This window comes from Oncorhynchus kisutch, linkage group LG9, assembly GCF_002021735.2.
Source record: "Oncorhynchus kisutch isolate 150728-3 linkage group LG9, Okis_V2, whole genome shotgun sequence".
Classification (NCBI taxonomy): Eukaryota; Metazoa; Chordata; class Actinopteri; order Salmoniformes; family Salmonidae; genus Oncorhynchus; species Oncorhynchus kisutch.
In genome coordinates, this window is record NC_034182.2 from 273,513 (window position 1) to 289,392 (window position 15,880).

Below are 15,880 nucleotides of genomic sequence, written 5' to 3' on the forward strand. Positions count from 1 at the left end.
TCACCATTCCAATGTTGTCAATTATATATCATAACCTACTCGTATTTGCATAGCTTCTATTGCAAATATATGTCAAGAGTCGATATTCAGGCCGACGCTGGCTGTGTGTCCCCTATTGACCAACAATTCCCACCAGTATATCATTAACATATACATTGGCACACGATACACGTTATCACAAATTCCTTATCACTAATTCGCTCTGTTGGTGAGAACAGTTATTATTACCCAAGCCAGAATAGGGGGAGGGGATACATACATATTAATGTGGCTATATATAGAACAGCGATCGCAAATGTCATCACAGTCATTGATTTCCCCTTATTGTATCTTGAAAGTGGGTTTTGAATTTCATTTTGGAAATGTAAAGATATCGAACATCTTGTGAAAGGAAGCGCTTTAGCCAAGTGGATGAGCGGTCTGTCTGTGAGCTAGTTGCTTTCCATGGTGCTGAAACCAACAGTTGCCAATAGCAGAACTGGCGGGCTGTTTTTGACACATAAAGGAAAACTCCACCCAAAAACGATCTTTTGTTATTTGTTTCATTAGTCCATTGTTGACATATTGCCAACATTTTTTGCTTGTCAGCAATCAAGTTTTTTCAAGATATGTAACTTTCAAAGTACAGAAATCATCCACATATGATGTATTTTGCATCATATGATGCTGCGTTTTGCATAATTTCTGTATTTTGAAAGTTACATAACTTGAAAACTCTGACAAGCAAAATATGTTGGGTCTATGTCAACAATGGACTAATGAAACAATACCAAAAGATAGTTTTTGGGTGGAGTTTTCCTTTTAAACACCAATTAGCTTATGGTCTGTTGGCCTCAAATAGCGAGCTATTTTTCTCTGCAATTCATGCTTTACCTTCAGATTCACAATGACGCTTCACTGTTCCAAACCTGAACCGCTTGATCTTATTTCATGCTTGGCATTGATCTATCTATCATCTACGTGATAGGTTCAATCTCAGTTGATGAGTAGCAGGGTTGCACCTGACAGCAGTGTAGGCTAGGCTGTCTATCCTGCCTCTCAGCTCGATCTAATAAGGCCATCTCATCTTACCCCATTGAGCTGTCTCTCACTCTCTCTCCTATATCTCCATGATCTCTCAACTGTAGATGTCATTCAGAGCTATTCACTTTCCCATCAGCACTAGCCTAGGGCTGGTAGTATGCTTGCTTTGTGCTCGCTGTGCCGATGATAGGCCTATGTCCAATGGCTTTGGGGTGAAAGGTTAGCTTGTTGTGTCGGGCAGAGGCTTAAGTGCATTTCATCATTAAGCATTTAGCCTACAGTATTGCTCAATACCCCAAAGAGCCACATCTCATGTAGGCCTTGTAGTTAAGTAGGATGTTATTACAACACATCATACCAGATTGTTGAGATGTCTGTAGAATTTGAGTGATGAGTTGTCAAATAACAATTATCATTCTTAATGATTTGGTTGTTTGGAAGATCTGTTTATCTGGGATACATATGTGTCTGTATGTGTGTTGAATGATGTATTTAGGAGCTCTTCTGCGGCGATGGTGATCATGATGGTGATCATGAGTGTTTAATTAGTCTCATCTCTAAGTTTGGCAACCGGCAAATACAGTGCCTTGCGAAAGTATTCGGCCCCCTTGAACTTTGCGACCTTTTGCCACATTTCAGGCTTCAAACATAAAGATATAAAACTGTATTTTTTGGTGAAGAATCAACAACAAGTGGGACACAATCATGAAGTGGAACGACATTTATTGGATATTTCAAACTTTTTTAACAAATCAAAAACTGAAAAATTGGGCGTGCAAAATTATTCAGCCCCTTTACTTTCAGTGCAGCAAACTCTCACCTGAAGTTCAGTGAGGATCTCTGAATGATCCAATGTTGACCTAAATGACTAATGATGATAAATACAATCCACCTGTGTGTAATCAAGTCTCCGTATAAATGCACCTGCACTGTGATAGTCTCAGAGGTCCGTTAAAAGCGCAGAGAGCATCGTGAAGAACAAGGAACACACCAGGCAGGTCCGAGATACTGTTGTGAAGAAGTTTAAAGCCGGATTTGGATACAAAAAGATTTCCCAAGCTTTAAACATCCCAAGGAGCACTGTGCAAGCGATAATATTGAAATGGAAGGAGTATCAGACCACTGCAAATCTACCAAGACCTGGCCGTCCCTCTAAACTTTCAGCTCATACAAGGAGAAGATTGATCAGAGATGCAGCCAAGAGGCCCATGATCACTCTGGATGAACTGCAGAGATCTACAGCTGAGGTGGGAGACTCTGTCCATAGGACAACAATCAGTCGTATATTGCACAAATCTGGCCTTTATGGAAGAGTGGCAAGAAGAAAGCCATTTCTTAAAGATATCCATAAAAAGTGTTGTTTAAAGTTTGCCACAATCCACCTGGGAGACACACCAAACATGTGGAAGAATGTGCTCTGGTCAGATGAAACCAAAATGGAACTTTTTGGCAACAATGCAAAACGTTATGTTTGGCGTAAAAGCAACACAGCTCATCACCCTGAACACAGCATCCCCACTGTCAAACATGGTGGTGGCAGCATCATGGTTTGGGCCTGCTTTTCTTCAGTAGGGACAGGGAAGATGGTTAAAATTGATGGGAAGATGGATGGAGCCAAATACAGGACCATTCTGGAAGAAAACCTGATGGAGTCTGCAAAAGACCTGAGACTGGGACGGAGATGTGTCTTCCAACAAGACAATGATCCAAAACATAAAGCAAAATCTACAATGGAATGGTTCAAAAATAAACATATCCAGGTGTTAGAATGGCCAAGTCAAAGTCCAGACCTGAATCCAATCGAGAATCTGTGGAAAGAACTGAAAATTGCTGTTCACAAATGCTCTCCATCCAACCTCACTGAGCTCGAGCTGTTTTGCTCGATGTTTTGCTCGATGTGCAAAACTGATAGAGACATACCCCAAGCGACTTACAGCTGTAATCGCAGCAAAAGGTGGCGCTACAAAGTATTAACTTAAGGGGGCTGAATAATTTTGCACGCCCAATTTTTCAGTTTTTGATTTGTAAAAAAAGTTTGAAATATCCAATAAATGTCGTTCCACTTCATGATTGTGTTCCACTTGATGTTGATTCTTCACAAAAGAATACAGTTTTATATCTTTATGTTTGAAGCCTGAAATGTGGCAAAAGGTCGCAAAGTTCAAGGGGGCCGAATACTTTCGCAAGGCACTGTATCAGCCATTTGATAGTGTAAAGTAGCTTCCCCTCCTTGTCTCCTCTCCTTCCTCTTCGCTGATCTGAAAATGCAACAACATGGTGGAAGCCTATGGCAATTTGCTTTAACCTATCCAGCTCTGTCACATCAGTACAGATTAAGGAAAGGAGGGAATGAAAGGAAGTCAGAGTATTGAAATGTATACACAACATCTATTTCCATTTGTACTGCCAAATGACTCTTCTTTGTTTGTTTGTTTCTTTCTCACACTCTCTCTCTCAGGCCCTCGGAGGCAGATGTTCAGCAGCGGCCCCAGCAGCCAGGAGTTGGACCCTCTGTTCGGCTTAGCAAGAGTCGCACCGTAGACGCGTTTGGAGAGGGCCCCACTGGCAGGCCGGCCCCTGGCCGCAGTCCCTCGTCCCTCAGCCTCTTAGAGTCCCGATTCAGGCAGGAGCCTAAGGACCCAGAGAAGAAAACAGGCATGTTTGGCTCCAGCTTCCTGAGTGGGGCCAACCCGCTTAACGCTGTCTCATCCATGACCTCCCAGGTGTCCTCTGGAATGTCCTCAATGTCCTCCGAGGTCACCTCCATGGGCTCCGGGGTCAACATGCCCTCATTTGGCCTGTTTGACAAGGAAGAAAAGCCTGGAGAGAAGCCCCTAGGTGGGCCCCCAGGACCAGGCAGCAAGGGCCCCCAGCAGGGGGGGCCAAGACCCCCTGGCCTCGGACAAGGGCCCAGACCCCCTGGGCAGCAAGGGCCCAGACCCACTGGTCAAGGACCCCTTGGGCAGCAAGGGCCCAGAACCCCTGGCCCCGGACAAGGGTCCAGACCCCCTGGGCAGCAAGGGCCCAGACCCGCTGGTCAAGGACCCCCTGGGCAGCAAGGGCCCAGAACCCCTGGCCCCGGACAAGGGCCCAGACCCCCCGGGCAGGAAGGGCCCAGACCACCTGGTCAAGGACCCCCTGGCCAGCAAGGACCCAGACCTCCTGTCTCCGGACAAGGGCCCCCTGGGCAGCAAGGGCCCAGACCACCTGGTCAAGTCCCCCCTGGGCAGCAAGGACCAAGACCCCCTGGTCCCGGTCAAGGGCCCCCTGGGCAGCAAGGACCCCCTGGCCCCGGTGCACAGCCAGGCGGGCCAGCTAAAGCTGGGGGTCCCCCTGGTCCACAAGGCCCTGGTAAACCACCTGGAGGTGGGCTGTGTCCGCTGTGCAAGAGTACCCAGCTCAACGTGGGCTCCAAGGAGCCGCCCAACTTCAGCAACTGTACCATGTGTAAGAACCAGGTGTGCAGCCTATGTGGATTCAGCCCCCCAGACTCGGAGGTAAGAGAATGCCCTCTCTCTCTAGCTTGCTTTCTTCCTCTCTCTCTTTCTCCTGTTCTCTGGTATATATTTATACTACCCTTTCTCTCTCTCTCCACCGTATTTCCATTTTTCCATACTTCCTTTGTCGCTGTTCCTCTCTCTCTCTCGCTCTCTCGCTTACCCTTAAAATGTATTGGTACTGTAGTTTGTGCTGACTGAGGGTCTATTATATGGTGTTTTTTCACATCACATTCTGTCTCAGATGTATCAGACACTTCATTCAATTAAATGTCTACTGCCAGTGTCGTTGCATAGATACAACAACCAACGTATGCCTTGAATTAGTTTCAGTTTTCGGTTTCTGTTTCTGTTTATTAGTACAAAATTCACCCAGCATGTCTAAATGTCTAAATGACATTTCAACTTCACAAGAGAAGCACAGTACACCATTACAGTACAAAATATACATTAAAAAGGTGAATCAATCAAAACCAACAGTTAATTCTCATATCTAAAGAAGCCGAGCGATAGTTTTTAAGCATTGACATTTTTAGCATTAGCATTTTTAGCATGAGCCTTTTTAGCATGAGCCTTTTCAGCATTAGCCTTTTTAGCATTAGCCTTTAAGCATTTAGCGTTCCAGAGATGCCCATGCAGTCAGGCCTAGCTCTGGAAATGCCCCTCATATTAACGCCACACAGCTTGAGGAACAGAGGGGCCATATGGACAGTGGGGAAGCTATCAAGGTGACTCATGTCATGGGCACAGGAAGCCTCCAACCGCCGGCCAATGTCAGGTTTCAGTAACCAACCACACGAGCCATGCACCCCCGAGGCATGATGCCTGTTGAAACTGAGGGGGGCAGGTGATCTGATACTTATCCATATAAGGTATTTATTATAGATATACAGAAAATACAATACAAATAATGAATTCAAAGATTTGGTCATCAGTGCCCCTCTCAAAAAATAATATCTTTGCACATGCTATCAGATAAAACAGCAGAATCACAAAGTGGTCATATTTTGCATCTCTTTTTCTGGGGGTAGAATTATTGAGCATGGTAATCACAAAGAGGGAATGGAAATGTGAGTGTTGTTCTATGCAAGAAGACACTGATAATAACCATGTCGATATTGTCCTCTTTTGTAGGGTTTCTTGTTGTAGACAATGGTAACCAAGGCCATGTCCTGTGTAGTGAACAAAAACATTACACTGTAGCTAAGCTAGTTGTCAGGATATGTGACGAAACTCCATCTTTAGAACAAACATACAGTATATATCATGTAGGAAATCAGTATGAATATCTAATGATATATTTATAAAGTGTTACAGATGTATCAATACAGTTGTTTCCCATTTCTAACTAACCATGAAATGCATCTACTTTCATCAGAGTACTTTTCTTATATTTCAAGAATGAATCAACCAATAAACATCTCAAATTAAACAAATAAAATGGATTGTAATGATGATTTTTTGCCTCAAATTAGAGAAATATTCCATTTGTAATGCAGCCTTGTCAAATAGTACATTTAATGGTGGTTCTGCAAATTGCCACGATCTGCAAATACAGCTCCCATTACTGCAACACATAATTAGTATAAATCATTCAATTTGCTTTTAAATCCCTCAAGAACTGAGCGAAAAACAATTTACAGTGTGAAAAGAGAATCATGTTATTGAAATGTACTAATTCAGTTGTTTTCTTTCTTTGAATTACTGTGATGTTTCACTTAAAGGAAAGGATTGTGTGTGTGTGTGTGTGTGTGTGTGTGTGTGTGTGTGTGTGTGTGTGTGTGTGTGTGTGTGTGTGTGTGTGTGTGTGCGTGCGCGGCGTGTGGGCGTGCTCATGCGCGTGTGTGCATGTGCGTGTCATTGTGTGTGTGCGTGTGTGTGTGTGTGTGTGTGTGTGTACCTGTTTTCATGGCAAATATAAAAATATGTAAAATATTGTGTGCTATAACTTGGAAATTAAATAAATGTCACTCTGGGTGACAACAATGGTATTGGTTTCCAACATTTGGGCTGTTTTCCTAAAGAAGTTAAATCCGCTTTGTGTTTTGTTTCCTTGCCACGTTACTAATGAGTATCGTGATACTGGTACTGTCCCGGCCGTACAGTACATGTGTGTATATGTGTGTGTCGTATGTGTGTCTGACCATGTTTTGTATCTTTTCAGGGTAAAGAGTGGCTGTGTCTCAACTGCCAGATGCAGAGGGCTATGGGGGGTATGGATGACCCTCCTATGATGGGCAAGGGCTCTGCCCCTCCTTCACCCTCAAGGAAAGACCCTGGAAAAGATGGTAAGAAGCCCAATCTACTGATTAAGCAGCAGAGCATCTCCGACAGAGGCTTAACCCCTCCAACCACGCCCAAACAGAAATCCCCCGGCCCATCTTCCCCGAAAGGCAGCCCCCAGCCCTCACCGGCCAAAGGTAAACAGGAGTCCAGCTTCTTCGGGGGCCTGGGGGGCATCAGCCTAGGGGGGCTCACCGATGTGGCCAAGCCTCCAGCCGCTGCCTCCCAGGCGGCCGAGTCCATCACGGGAACAATGTTCAGTGGCTTTGGTGGGTTCACTGGATCAGCCAAACCTGATCGGGCCAAAGCCGCTGCTGGTACCCAAAAAACAGCAGAGTCGGTGACGGGAAAGATGTTCAGTGGGTTCGGTGGTTTTACTGAGACAGCCAAGCCCCCGGCGGCTGCCTCCCAGATGTTTGGCTTTGGCTCGTCTATCTTGAGCTCGGCCACCAACCTCATGACCACCGACTCCGTGGACTCTGTGGATGAGAAAGCTGGTTCTCCTGCCGATTCTCCTGCCGGTTCTCCTGCCGGCTCTCCCCCAGACTCCCCCTTCTCTGCCCCCGGTTCTCCCCTTGGTTCTCCCCCGGACTCTCCCTTCTCCGCTCCCGGGTCCCCCCCTGACTCAGACAGCCCTGACACCCCACCTGCCTCCAAGAAGGCCCCCAAACGTGCCGTCTCCCTGCTGAAGGACCAAAAGTCCATAGAAGCAGATCCCTCCGTGGAGCCTCTGAAAGCGGGGGAGCCGCTTACTACGGCCACAGGATCGGGGGCCCAGGAAAACTGTCCTCTGTGTAAGGTGGAGCTGAACGTTGGATCAACAGACCCCCCTAACTACAGCACCTGCACTGAGTGCAAGAAGAGTGTGTGCAACCTGTGTGGCTTCAACCCCACACCTCATCTTGGTGAGGTAAGACCAGTACAGCTTTCACTACTGCTAAAATATAAACAGTTCTGCTGAAAGGTACACAAACCATACAAGGATTTCAGACGTTTCCATTGTTACAGTAGGTGGGTTAGGGCTACAGTCTTCTGTACACTCCATGTTGTTCAGTCACTCACTGGCTATATAAAAACCACGTCTGCAGTCAATTTGGTTTCTATATCTTCCAATTGTAATCAGGACACAAATATTGACACCCTGTTTAAAGGTACCCCTCTTACCATAAGTGAACCTGAACGTTGGTCACGGTCTTGGTGGTCATGACTGCTGCACGTGTTTGACCTTTGAGGGAGTGGTTTGTGGTTGATGCGTTTAGCTTTCCCTAGCCTCCTAGCTGCCCTGTAGTCTAACTCTAAGCCATTGTGGGGCTAGGTTAATAAGGCTAAATGAATGCCATTTAAATGGCCATCTCATTATTGAGCGACATTTACACTTCAAAAGGCTGGCACTTGACTCTGTAATCTAAGAGAGGGGCGTGTGTGTGTGTGTGTGTGCGTCCGTGCGTGTGTGTGTGTGTGTGTGGTCATAGGGACCAAATACTCTTTAATTTCTCATCTTCCTAGGAGGTTATAGAGTGTTATTACTGGCGTGTCCCATTGACGCTGTATTAACATACATCACTTACATTCAGTTCCCAAGAACAGATGGTTTATGGGGTCATCAAATTATATTAATGGAAGAACTGCACAGAATTTCATTCAGTTCAGCGAATCAAAGCTCACTGTCAAACAGTATTCTGATGGGAAAATACAGCAGTAGCCGACTTAATGCTTGTCTACTGTGTAACTGCTGTATATTTTGGTTGACAGGTCAATAGGGTGTAATACGGGTAGCGATGGTTTCTCAATTATAATAGCAAGTTTGGTTGAACTGTGACTAGATTGTCTTTGTTATCGACCATGTCTGGCTCGGCTTAGGAGCTACTCACAGTGTAAGTTGTTCAACCTTGAGTGAAAGCAGTGAACTTGTTGAAAGCAGGTATAGTTGAGCTCACGCGATGGCAGGTTTGGCGTAGCTTCACATGCTAGCTTTCCTATGCTAGTAGGTAGTTTAGTGTTTAGCGGTGTAGCGCGTGGCCAGTTCCCTTAGTAATCACGCTACTGGTCTATTTAAGGTGTTCCGGGGAGATTAGGCAGTCTAACTCCTTGTCACACGGTGAGAACCATGACTCCACCACCACGCCCAACAAGATGTGACAAGGCGTGGTGGTAGAGTCATGGTTCTCACCGTGTGACAAGGAGTTAGACTGCCTAATCTCCCCGGAACACCTTAAATAGACCAGTAGCGTGATTACTAAGGGAACTGGCCACGCGCTACACCGCCACTCCATTATGAAACAACGTCACTGAAAAGGCTCTCCATTTTCCCGTGGAGTTCATCATTTACGTTTAGGTTTATTTAACATTATTGTATGTAGAAACACATACACTGTGATGTCATACAGTACTTCAAAGGACAGTTAAAATAGAGGTAGATCCTCATGTATCTTTGTGTTGGCTTAGACAGCTAGTTACAACATACTACTATGTACCCTAAGGTTGTCACTAGTGTAACTACCTCATTACTACACAGGTGGCACTTACTTTACCTACTAATTTGAGCTCCTAGGGGAGCAAAGGCCCTCAGGTTACGGCCTCTGGACTACACAGGTCAACTCAATATAAAATGCTACCAATATCATAGACTGGTATGTATCGCTGTGTTGTCGTACTGGCCCATCTTTGGCAGTAATGAGGAGCAGCGTATTCCTCAAATAAAGTCCAAGCTACGGGGAAATGTGTAATTACGTTGGAGAGATCAGCATCCTAGGTGATTATGTTCTTAGAGGACCTAATGAGCCAAAGATTAGGTGTCTCTGGACCAGTGTGTCTTAACACTGCAACCAATATACTTGTTTTGCTCAAAATCACACTTGTGCTCATTAGGCACCAAACTGAAGAAAACTGACTGAAATAGTGAGGGACTAGCTGGACTTGTCCAATAAGAAATGCTGATTTTCATTTCCAATGCAAAACGCTTTGTGACAGTGTGCAATTATGAACACAACCCAGGTGCGGAGTATAACCGACAGAGATGAAATACCATCATGTTTCAGGGACTATGTAAATTCATCTTTACTCAGTCGAGAATGAATAGGACATTCTGATCATGGATTGAAAAGGTTCACTGAAAAACATACTAATTGAAAAGTCCTAATTTCCTGATTTATACATGTTGAATTTCGATCCCAAACCTGATTTTAACTGAGCTGAAATTCAATTCAACCCAACCAGACATGCATCTAATCTGATCCAATCCATTCAAGGATGCTTCATGAAACTGAACTTGTTGATTGATGGAGAGCTACATAGAGCCCTGAGTCCTTTGTGATGAAGAGGAATAGATAGATGATGTGAGTCATTGGTCTAGGACAGAGCATGGTGCTGGATGGCCATGTGAACGAGGCTGCTCCTGCCCCAGTCTACCTACCTCAGTACACTGACTCATCCACCCCTTTCTCTGCTTCGTCAGCAGACATGCCTTGCCTCTGTCACTCTCCCAACACTTGCTCCGAGCTGAGAATTTGTTTGTGTGTATTTGTTTGTGTGTATTTGTGTGTGTTTGTGTGTGTGTGTGTGTGTTTAGGGGGTTGTGTGTATGTGTGGGGGTTGGTGCATGCATTGCATTGAGTCTGAAGGAGCATTTATCTGTGTGTTGGTGTTTGTTTGGTGTGTGTTGTGTGTTGCTTGCTGTGTAGGCGAGCTGTAGAAAAAGTAATCTCTGCTTCCTAAAACGATTTAAAGGGCATCAGGAAGCCTGTCCCAGTCAGAAGAGGTGTCCCTTAACCTTCCTCAGTATGAGCCTCTCTCTCTCTCTCTCTCTCTTCTGTTATTATCTCTGTTCTTTTCTCTGTTTCCATGTTTATTTGAGTAAAGAACTGTACATATCAGATAATAAACTGAAAACAGGCCTGATGGAACCATTGACAGGAACCTTTCCTAAATGTTGATCAAACAAATGACATTAGACCAGTGGATTATAATTCCTTTTTGTCCGAATATTATAATATTTTCTTGGAAATCTTTTGACAAATGGATGGGAACCTAGCTTCTGTCTCTCTGTCCCTCTCTCTCTCTTACTGTCTCTCTGTCCCTCTCTCTCTCTTACTGTCTCTCTGTCCCTCTCTCTCTCTTACTGTCTCTTTCATTTTGTTTTCTGTCCCTCTCTCTCTCTTACTGTCTCTTTCATTTAGTTTTCTGTCCCTCTCTCTCCCCCTCTTTTTATTTCTCTTCTACCCATCAGCTGATCAAATCAAATCAAAGTTGTTATTTAGTAGTTTAGATGTTGTTCTCAAGGATCTCTGGCTGTTCTGGCTCTACTGTTCTGCATCTACTGTTCTGGCTCTTCTGTTCTGTCTCTACTGTTCTAGCTCTACTGTTCTGCCTCTACTGTTCTCTCTCTACTGTTCTGCCTCTCCTGTTCTGTCTCTACTGTTCTGCCTCTCCTGTTCTGCCTCTACTGTTCTAGCTCTACTGTTCTGCCTCTACTGTTCTGCCTCTCCTGTTCTGCCTCTACTGTTCTGCCTCTACTGTTCTAGCTCTACTGTTCTGTCTCTACTGTTCTGCCTCTCCTGTTCTGCCTCTACTGTTCTGCCTCTACTGTTCTGCCTCTCCTGTTCTGCCTCTACTGTTCTGCCTCTACTGTTCTGTCTCTACTGTTCTAGCTCTACTGTTCTGCCTCTACTGTTCTCTCTCTACTGTTCTGCCTCTCCTGTTCTGTCTCTACTGTTCTGCCTCTCCTGTTCTGCCTCTACTGTTCTAGCTCTACTGTTCTGCCTCTACTGTTCTGCCTCTCCTGTTCTGCCTCTACTGTTCTGCCTCTACTGTTCTAGCTCTACTGTTCTGTCTCTACTGTTCTGCCTCTCCTGTTCTGCCTCTACTGTTCTGCCTCTACTGTTCTGCCTCTCCTGTTCTGCCTCTACTGTTCTGCCTCTACTGTTCTGCCTCTACTGTTCTGCCTCTACTGTTCTGCCTCTACTGTTCTAGCTCTACTGTTCTGCCTCTCCTGTTCTGCCTCTACTGTTCTAGCTCTACTGTTCTGCCTCTACTGTTCTGTCTCTACTGTTCTGCCTCTCCTGTTCTGCCTCTACTGTTCTAGCTCTACTGTTCTGCCTCTACTGTTCTGTCTCTACTGTTCTGCCTCTCCTGTTCCACCTCTACTGTTCTAGCTCTACTGTTCTGCCTCTACTGTTCTGTCTCTACTGTTCTGCCTCTCCTGTTCTGCCTCTACTGTTCTGCATCTACTGTTCTGTCTCTACTGTTCTGCCTCTACTGTTCAGCCTCTACTGTTCTGTCTCTACTGTTCTGCCTCTCCTGTTCTGCCTCTACTGTTCTGCCTCTACTGTTCTGTCTCTACTGTTCTGCCTCTACTGTTCTGCCTCTACTGTTCTAGCTCTACTGTTCTAGCTCTACTGTTCTGCCTCTACTGTTCTGCCTCTACTGTTCTGCCTCTACTGTTCTGTCTCTACTGTTCTGCCTCTCCTGTTCTAGCTCTACTGTTCTAGCTCTACTGTTCTGCCTCTACTGTTCTGTCTCTACTGTTCTGCCTCTACTGTTCTGTCTCTACTGTTCTGCCTCTACTGTTCTGTCTCTACTGTTCTGTCTCTACTGTTCTGCCTCTACTGTTCTGTCTCTACTGTTCTGCCTCTACTGTTCTGTCTCTACTGTTCTGTCTCTACTGTTCTGCCTCTCCTGTTCTGCCTCTACTGTTCTGGCTCTACTGTTCTGTCTCTACTGTTCTGCCTCTACTGTTCTAGCTCTACTGTTCTGCCTCTACTGTTCTGTCTCTACTGTTCTGCCTCTACTGTTCTAGCTCTACTGTTCTGCCTCTACTGTTCTGTCTCTACTGTTCTGCCTCTCCTGTTCTAGCTCTACTGTTCTAGCTCTACTGTTCTGCCTCTACTGTTCTGTCTCTACTGTTCTGCCTCTACTGTTCTGTCTCTACTGTTCTGCCTCTACTGTTCTGTCTCTACTGTTCTGCCTCTACTGTTCTGTCTCTACTGTTCTGTCTCTACTGTTCTGCCTCTACTGTTCTGTCTCTACTGTTCTGCCTCTACTGTTCTGTCTCTACTGTTCTGCCTCTACTGTTCTGCCTCTACTGTTCTGCCTCTACTGTTCTGGCTCTACTGTTCTGTCTCTACTGTTCTGCCTCTACTGTTCTAGCTCTACTGTTCTGCCTCTACTGTTCTAGCTCTACTGTTCTGCCTCTACTGTTCTGTCTCTACTGTTCTGCCTCTCCTGTTCTAGCTCTACTGTTCTAGCTCTACTGTTCTGCCTCTACTGTTCTGTCTCTACTGTTCTGCCTCTACTGTTCTGTCTCTACTGTTCTGCCTCTACTGTTCTGTCTCTACTGTTCTGCCTCTACTGTTCTGTCTCTACTGTTCTGCCTCTCCTGTTCTGCCTCTACTGTTCTAGCTCTACTGTTCTGCCTCTACTGTTCTGTCTCTACTGTTCTGCCTCTACTGTTCTAGCTCTACTGTTCTAGCTCTACTGTTCTGCCTCTACTGTTCTAGCTCTACTGTTCTGCCTCTACTGTTCTGCCTCTCCTGTTCTAGCTCTACTGTTCTAGCTCTACTGTTCTGCCTCTACTGTTCTGTCTCTACTGTTCTGCCTCTACTGTTCTGTCTCTACTGTTCTGCCTCTACTGTTCTGTCTCTACTGTTCTGCCTCTACTGTTCTGTCTCTACTGTTCTGCCTCTCCTGTTCTGCCTCTACTGTTCTAGCTCTACTGTTCTGCCTCTACTGTTCTGTCTCTACTGTTCTGCCTCTACTGTTCTAGCTCTACTGTTCTAGCTCTACTGTTCTGCCTCTACTGTTCTGTCTCTACTGTTCTGCCTCTCCTGTTCTGCCTCTACTGTTCTAGCTCTACTGTTCTGCCTCTACTGTTCTGTCTCTACTGTTCTGCCTCTCCTGTTCTGCCTCTACTGTTCTAGCTCTACTGTTCTGCCTCTACTGTTCTGTCTCTACTGTTCTGCCTCTACTGTTCTGTCTCTACTGTTCTGCCTCTCCTGTTCTGCTTCTACTGTTTGACAATATTTACTCTTGCTCTCCCCAAGCATAAAATACATTGATTCTGTCTCTGAAATGGCTTCTGCCCAGCACAACACTTTAAAACCTCTTCCCTGTCATTTTTGTTCCAGCCCAGCATTAACACACCTCAATGGCTTGGTGATTAGTGGACTAGTTGAATCAGGTGTGTTAGAATAACAATATGCAGTTTATTCATTTCAAATAATTTTTGTTATATTATATTTATAGTCCACTCAGTAACGTATGAGACTGCTGCGATGCAGACACTACTGTAGGAGGCTGCCTTGTTGCTCACATCAGACAGCATCCAAGGCCCTTGTCAGAATTATATTATATAACCTAGGGAGAGGAACCATGACACCTGAGCTACAACATTCACTGGACTAAGCCATTTCCAAAGGCTGCTCTGTGGACAACCTCACAGATATGTCTTTGTGTCAACATACAGAGACAATGAACATGCTATAGTCATATAATATAATTTATTATACTTTATAGTAGAGACCATCACCATCATGGGGAAGCTGAATCCAACATTTAGGTTCATGATCCAACATTTGACTTTTCTATCTGGCCATCATATCAAAGATAAATATGTATTTATCTGAGGCAGATTGTGTTTGTTTACAAATAGGTCTACAGGACCAATACGATGTGACATTAATCATCCTGGATAAATGAATGGCTGTACACCTGTGGTCAGCTGGGTACACCTGTGGTCAGCTGGGTACACCTGTGGTTAGCTGGGTACACCTGTGGTCAGCTGGGTACACCTGTGGTGGGTAAACAAGGGTGTTATTTTGGTTGTCCATCTGCTCCAGGTTAGGTTGAGTCAGAGCCAACTCATATACTAGTAGGGTTGTGATGATATTGTTTCCATGGCAAAAATGGAAACACAAAGCAGAACATACTCGTTGGTCCTTTAAAAACCTGCTGTATGGAAAATATTGTGTTCTATACCTTGGAAAACAAATAAAATGGGACTATGGATGACAACAGAAAGGTGCTTGTTAACATAAAGAAGTTAAATCCGCTTTGTTTTGTTTCCTTGCCATGATAATAACAGGTATCGCAATACTGGTATCGTCCCGGGCCTATATACTCTCTCTGTCTCTCTCTCTCTCTCTCTCCCTGTCTCTGTCTCTGTCTCTGTCTCTGTCTCTGTCTCTGTCTCTGTCTCTGTCTCTCTCTCTCTCTCTCTCTCTCTCTCTCTCTCTGTCTCTCTCTCTCTCTCTCTCTCTCTCTCTCTCTCTCTCTCTCTCTCTCTCTCTCTCTCTCTCTCTCTCTCTCTCTCACTCACTCACTCACTCACTCACACACACACACACACACACACACAGCCCCACCTGTTTCCTCTGCCCTGAATGATCTGCTCACTGTCTGTGTTATTTTGGCTGGACAAACACACACACACACCTCTATTTCTTGGCTTTGTGTGGTGTTTCCTGTAGTCTCCTTATTAATTTCAGGTTGGTGCCCACACTTCCTCCCACACTGTGAGCCTGCTTCAGCCCACACTGCCTCCCACACCTGCTTCAGCCCACACTGCCTCCCACACTGTGAGCCTGCTTCAGCCCACACTTCCTCCCACACTGTGAGCCTGCTTCAGCCCACACTGCCTCCCACACTGTGAGCCTGCTTCAGCCCACACTGCCTCCCACACTGTGAGCCTGCTTCAGCCCACACTGCCTCCCACACTATGAGCCTGCTTCAGCCCACACTGCCTCCTACACTGTGAGCCTGCTTCAGCCCACACTGCCTCCCACACTGTGAGCCTGCTTCAGCCCACACTGCCTCCCACACTGTGAGCCTGCTTCAGCCCACACTGCCTCCCACACTATGAGCCTGCTTCAGCCCACACTGCCTCCCACACTGTGAGCCTGCTTCAGCCCACACTGCTAGCATATGAACAGGAATGTCTTCTATTGGCTCACACAAATACACATACATACATACATACATACATACATACATACATACATACATACATTAAGTTGACTGTGCCTTTAAACAGCTTGGAAAATTCTGATCGGCTAATTGACATCATTTGAGTCAATTGGAGGTGT

General features: G+C 45.4%; 1 protein-coding gene across 3 annotated transcripts in view; it reads left to right on the forward strand.

Moving 5' to 3' along the window:
- Positions 1–3,344: 3,344 nt before the first annotated feature.
- The window catches only part of pcloa (piccolo presynaptic cytomatrix protein a), a 66,866-nt gene continuing 54,330 nt past the window's right edge, over positions 3,345–15,880 (forward strand). For 2 of the 3 annotated variants that reach the window (XM_031831410.1, XM_031831411.1), the window contains exons 1-2: positions 3,345–4,520; positions 6,685–7,713. In XM_031831410.1, the coding sequence (XP_031687270.1) occupies positions 3,681–4,520; positions 6,685–7,713 (1,869 nt within the window). In that variant the 5' untranslated portion in view covers positions 3,345–3,680. The remainder of the gene's footprint in view (positions 4,521–6,684; positions 7,714–15,880) is intronic. The other variant, XM_031831412.1, reaches the window with a different exon arrangement.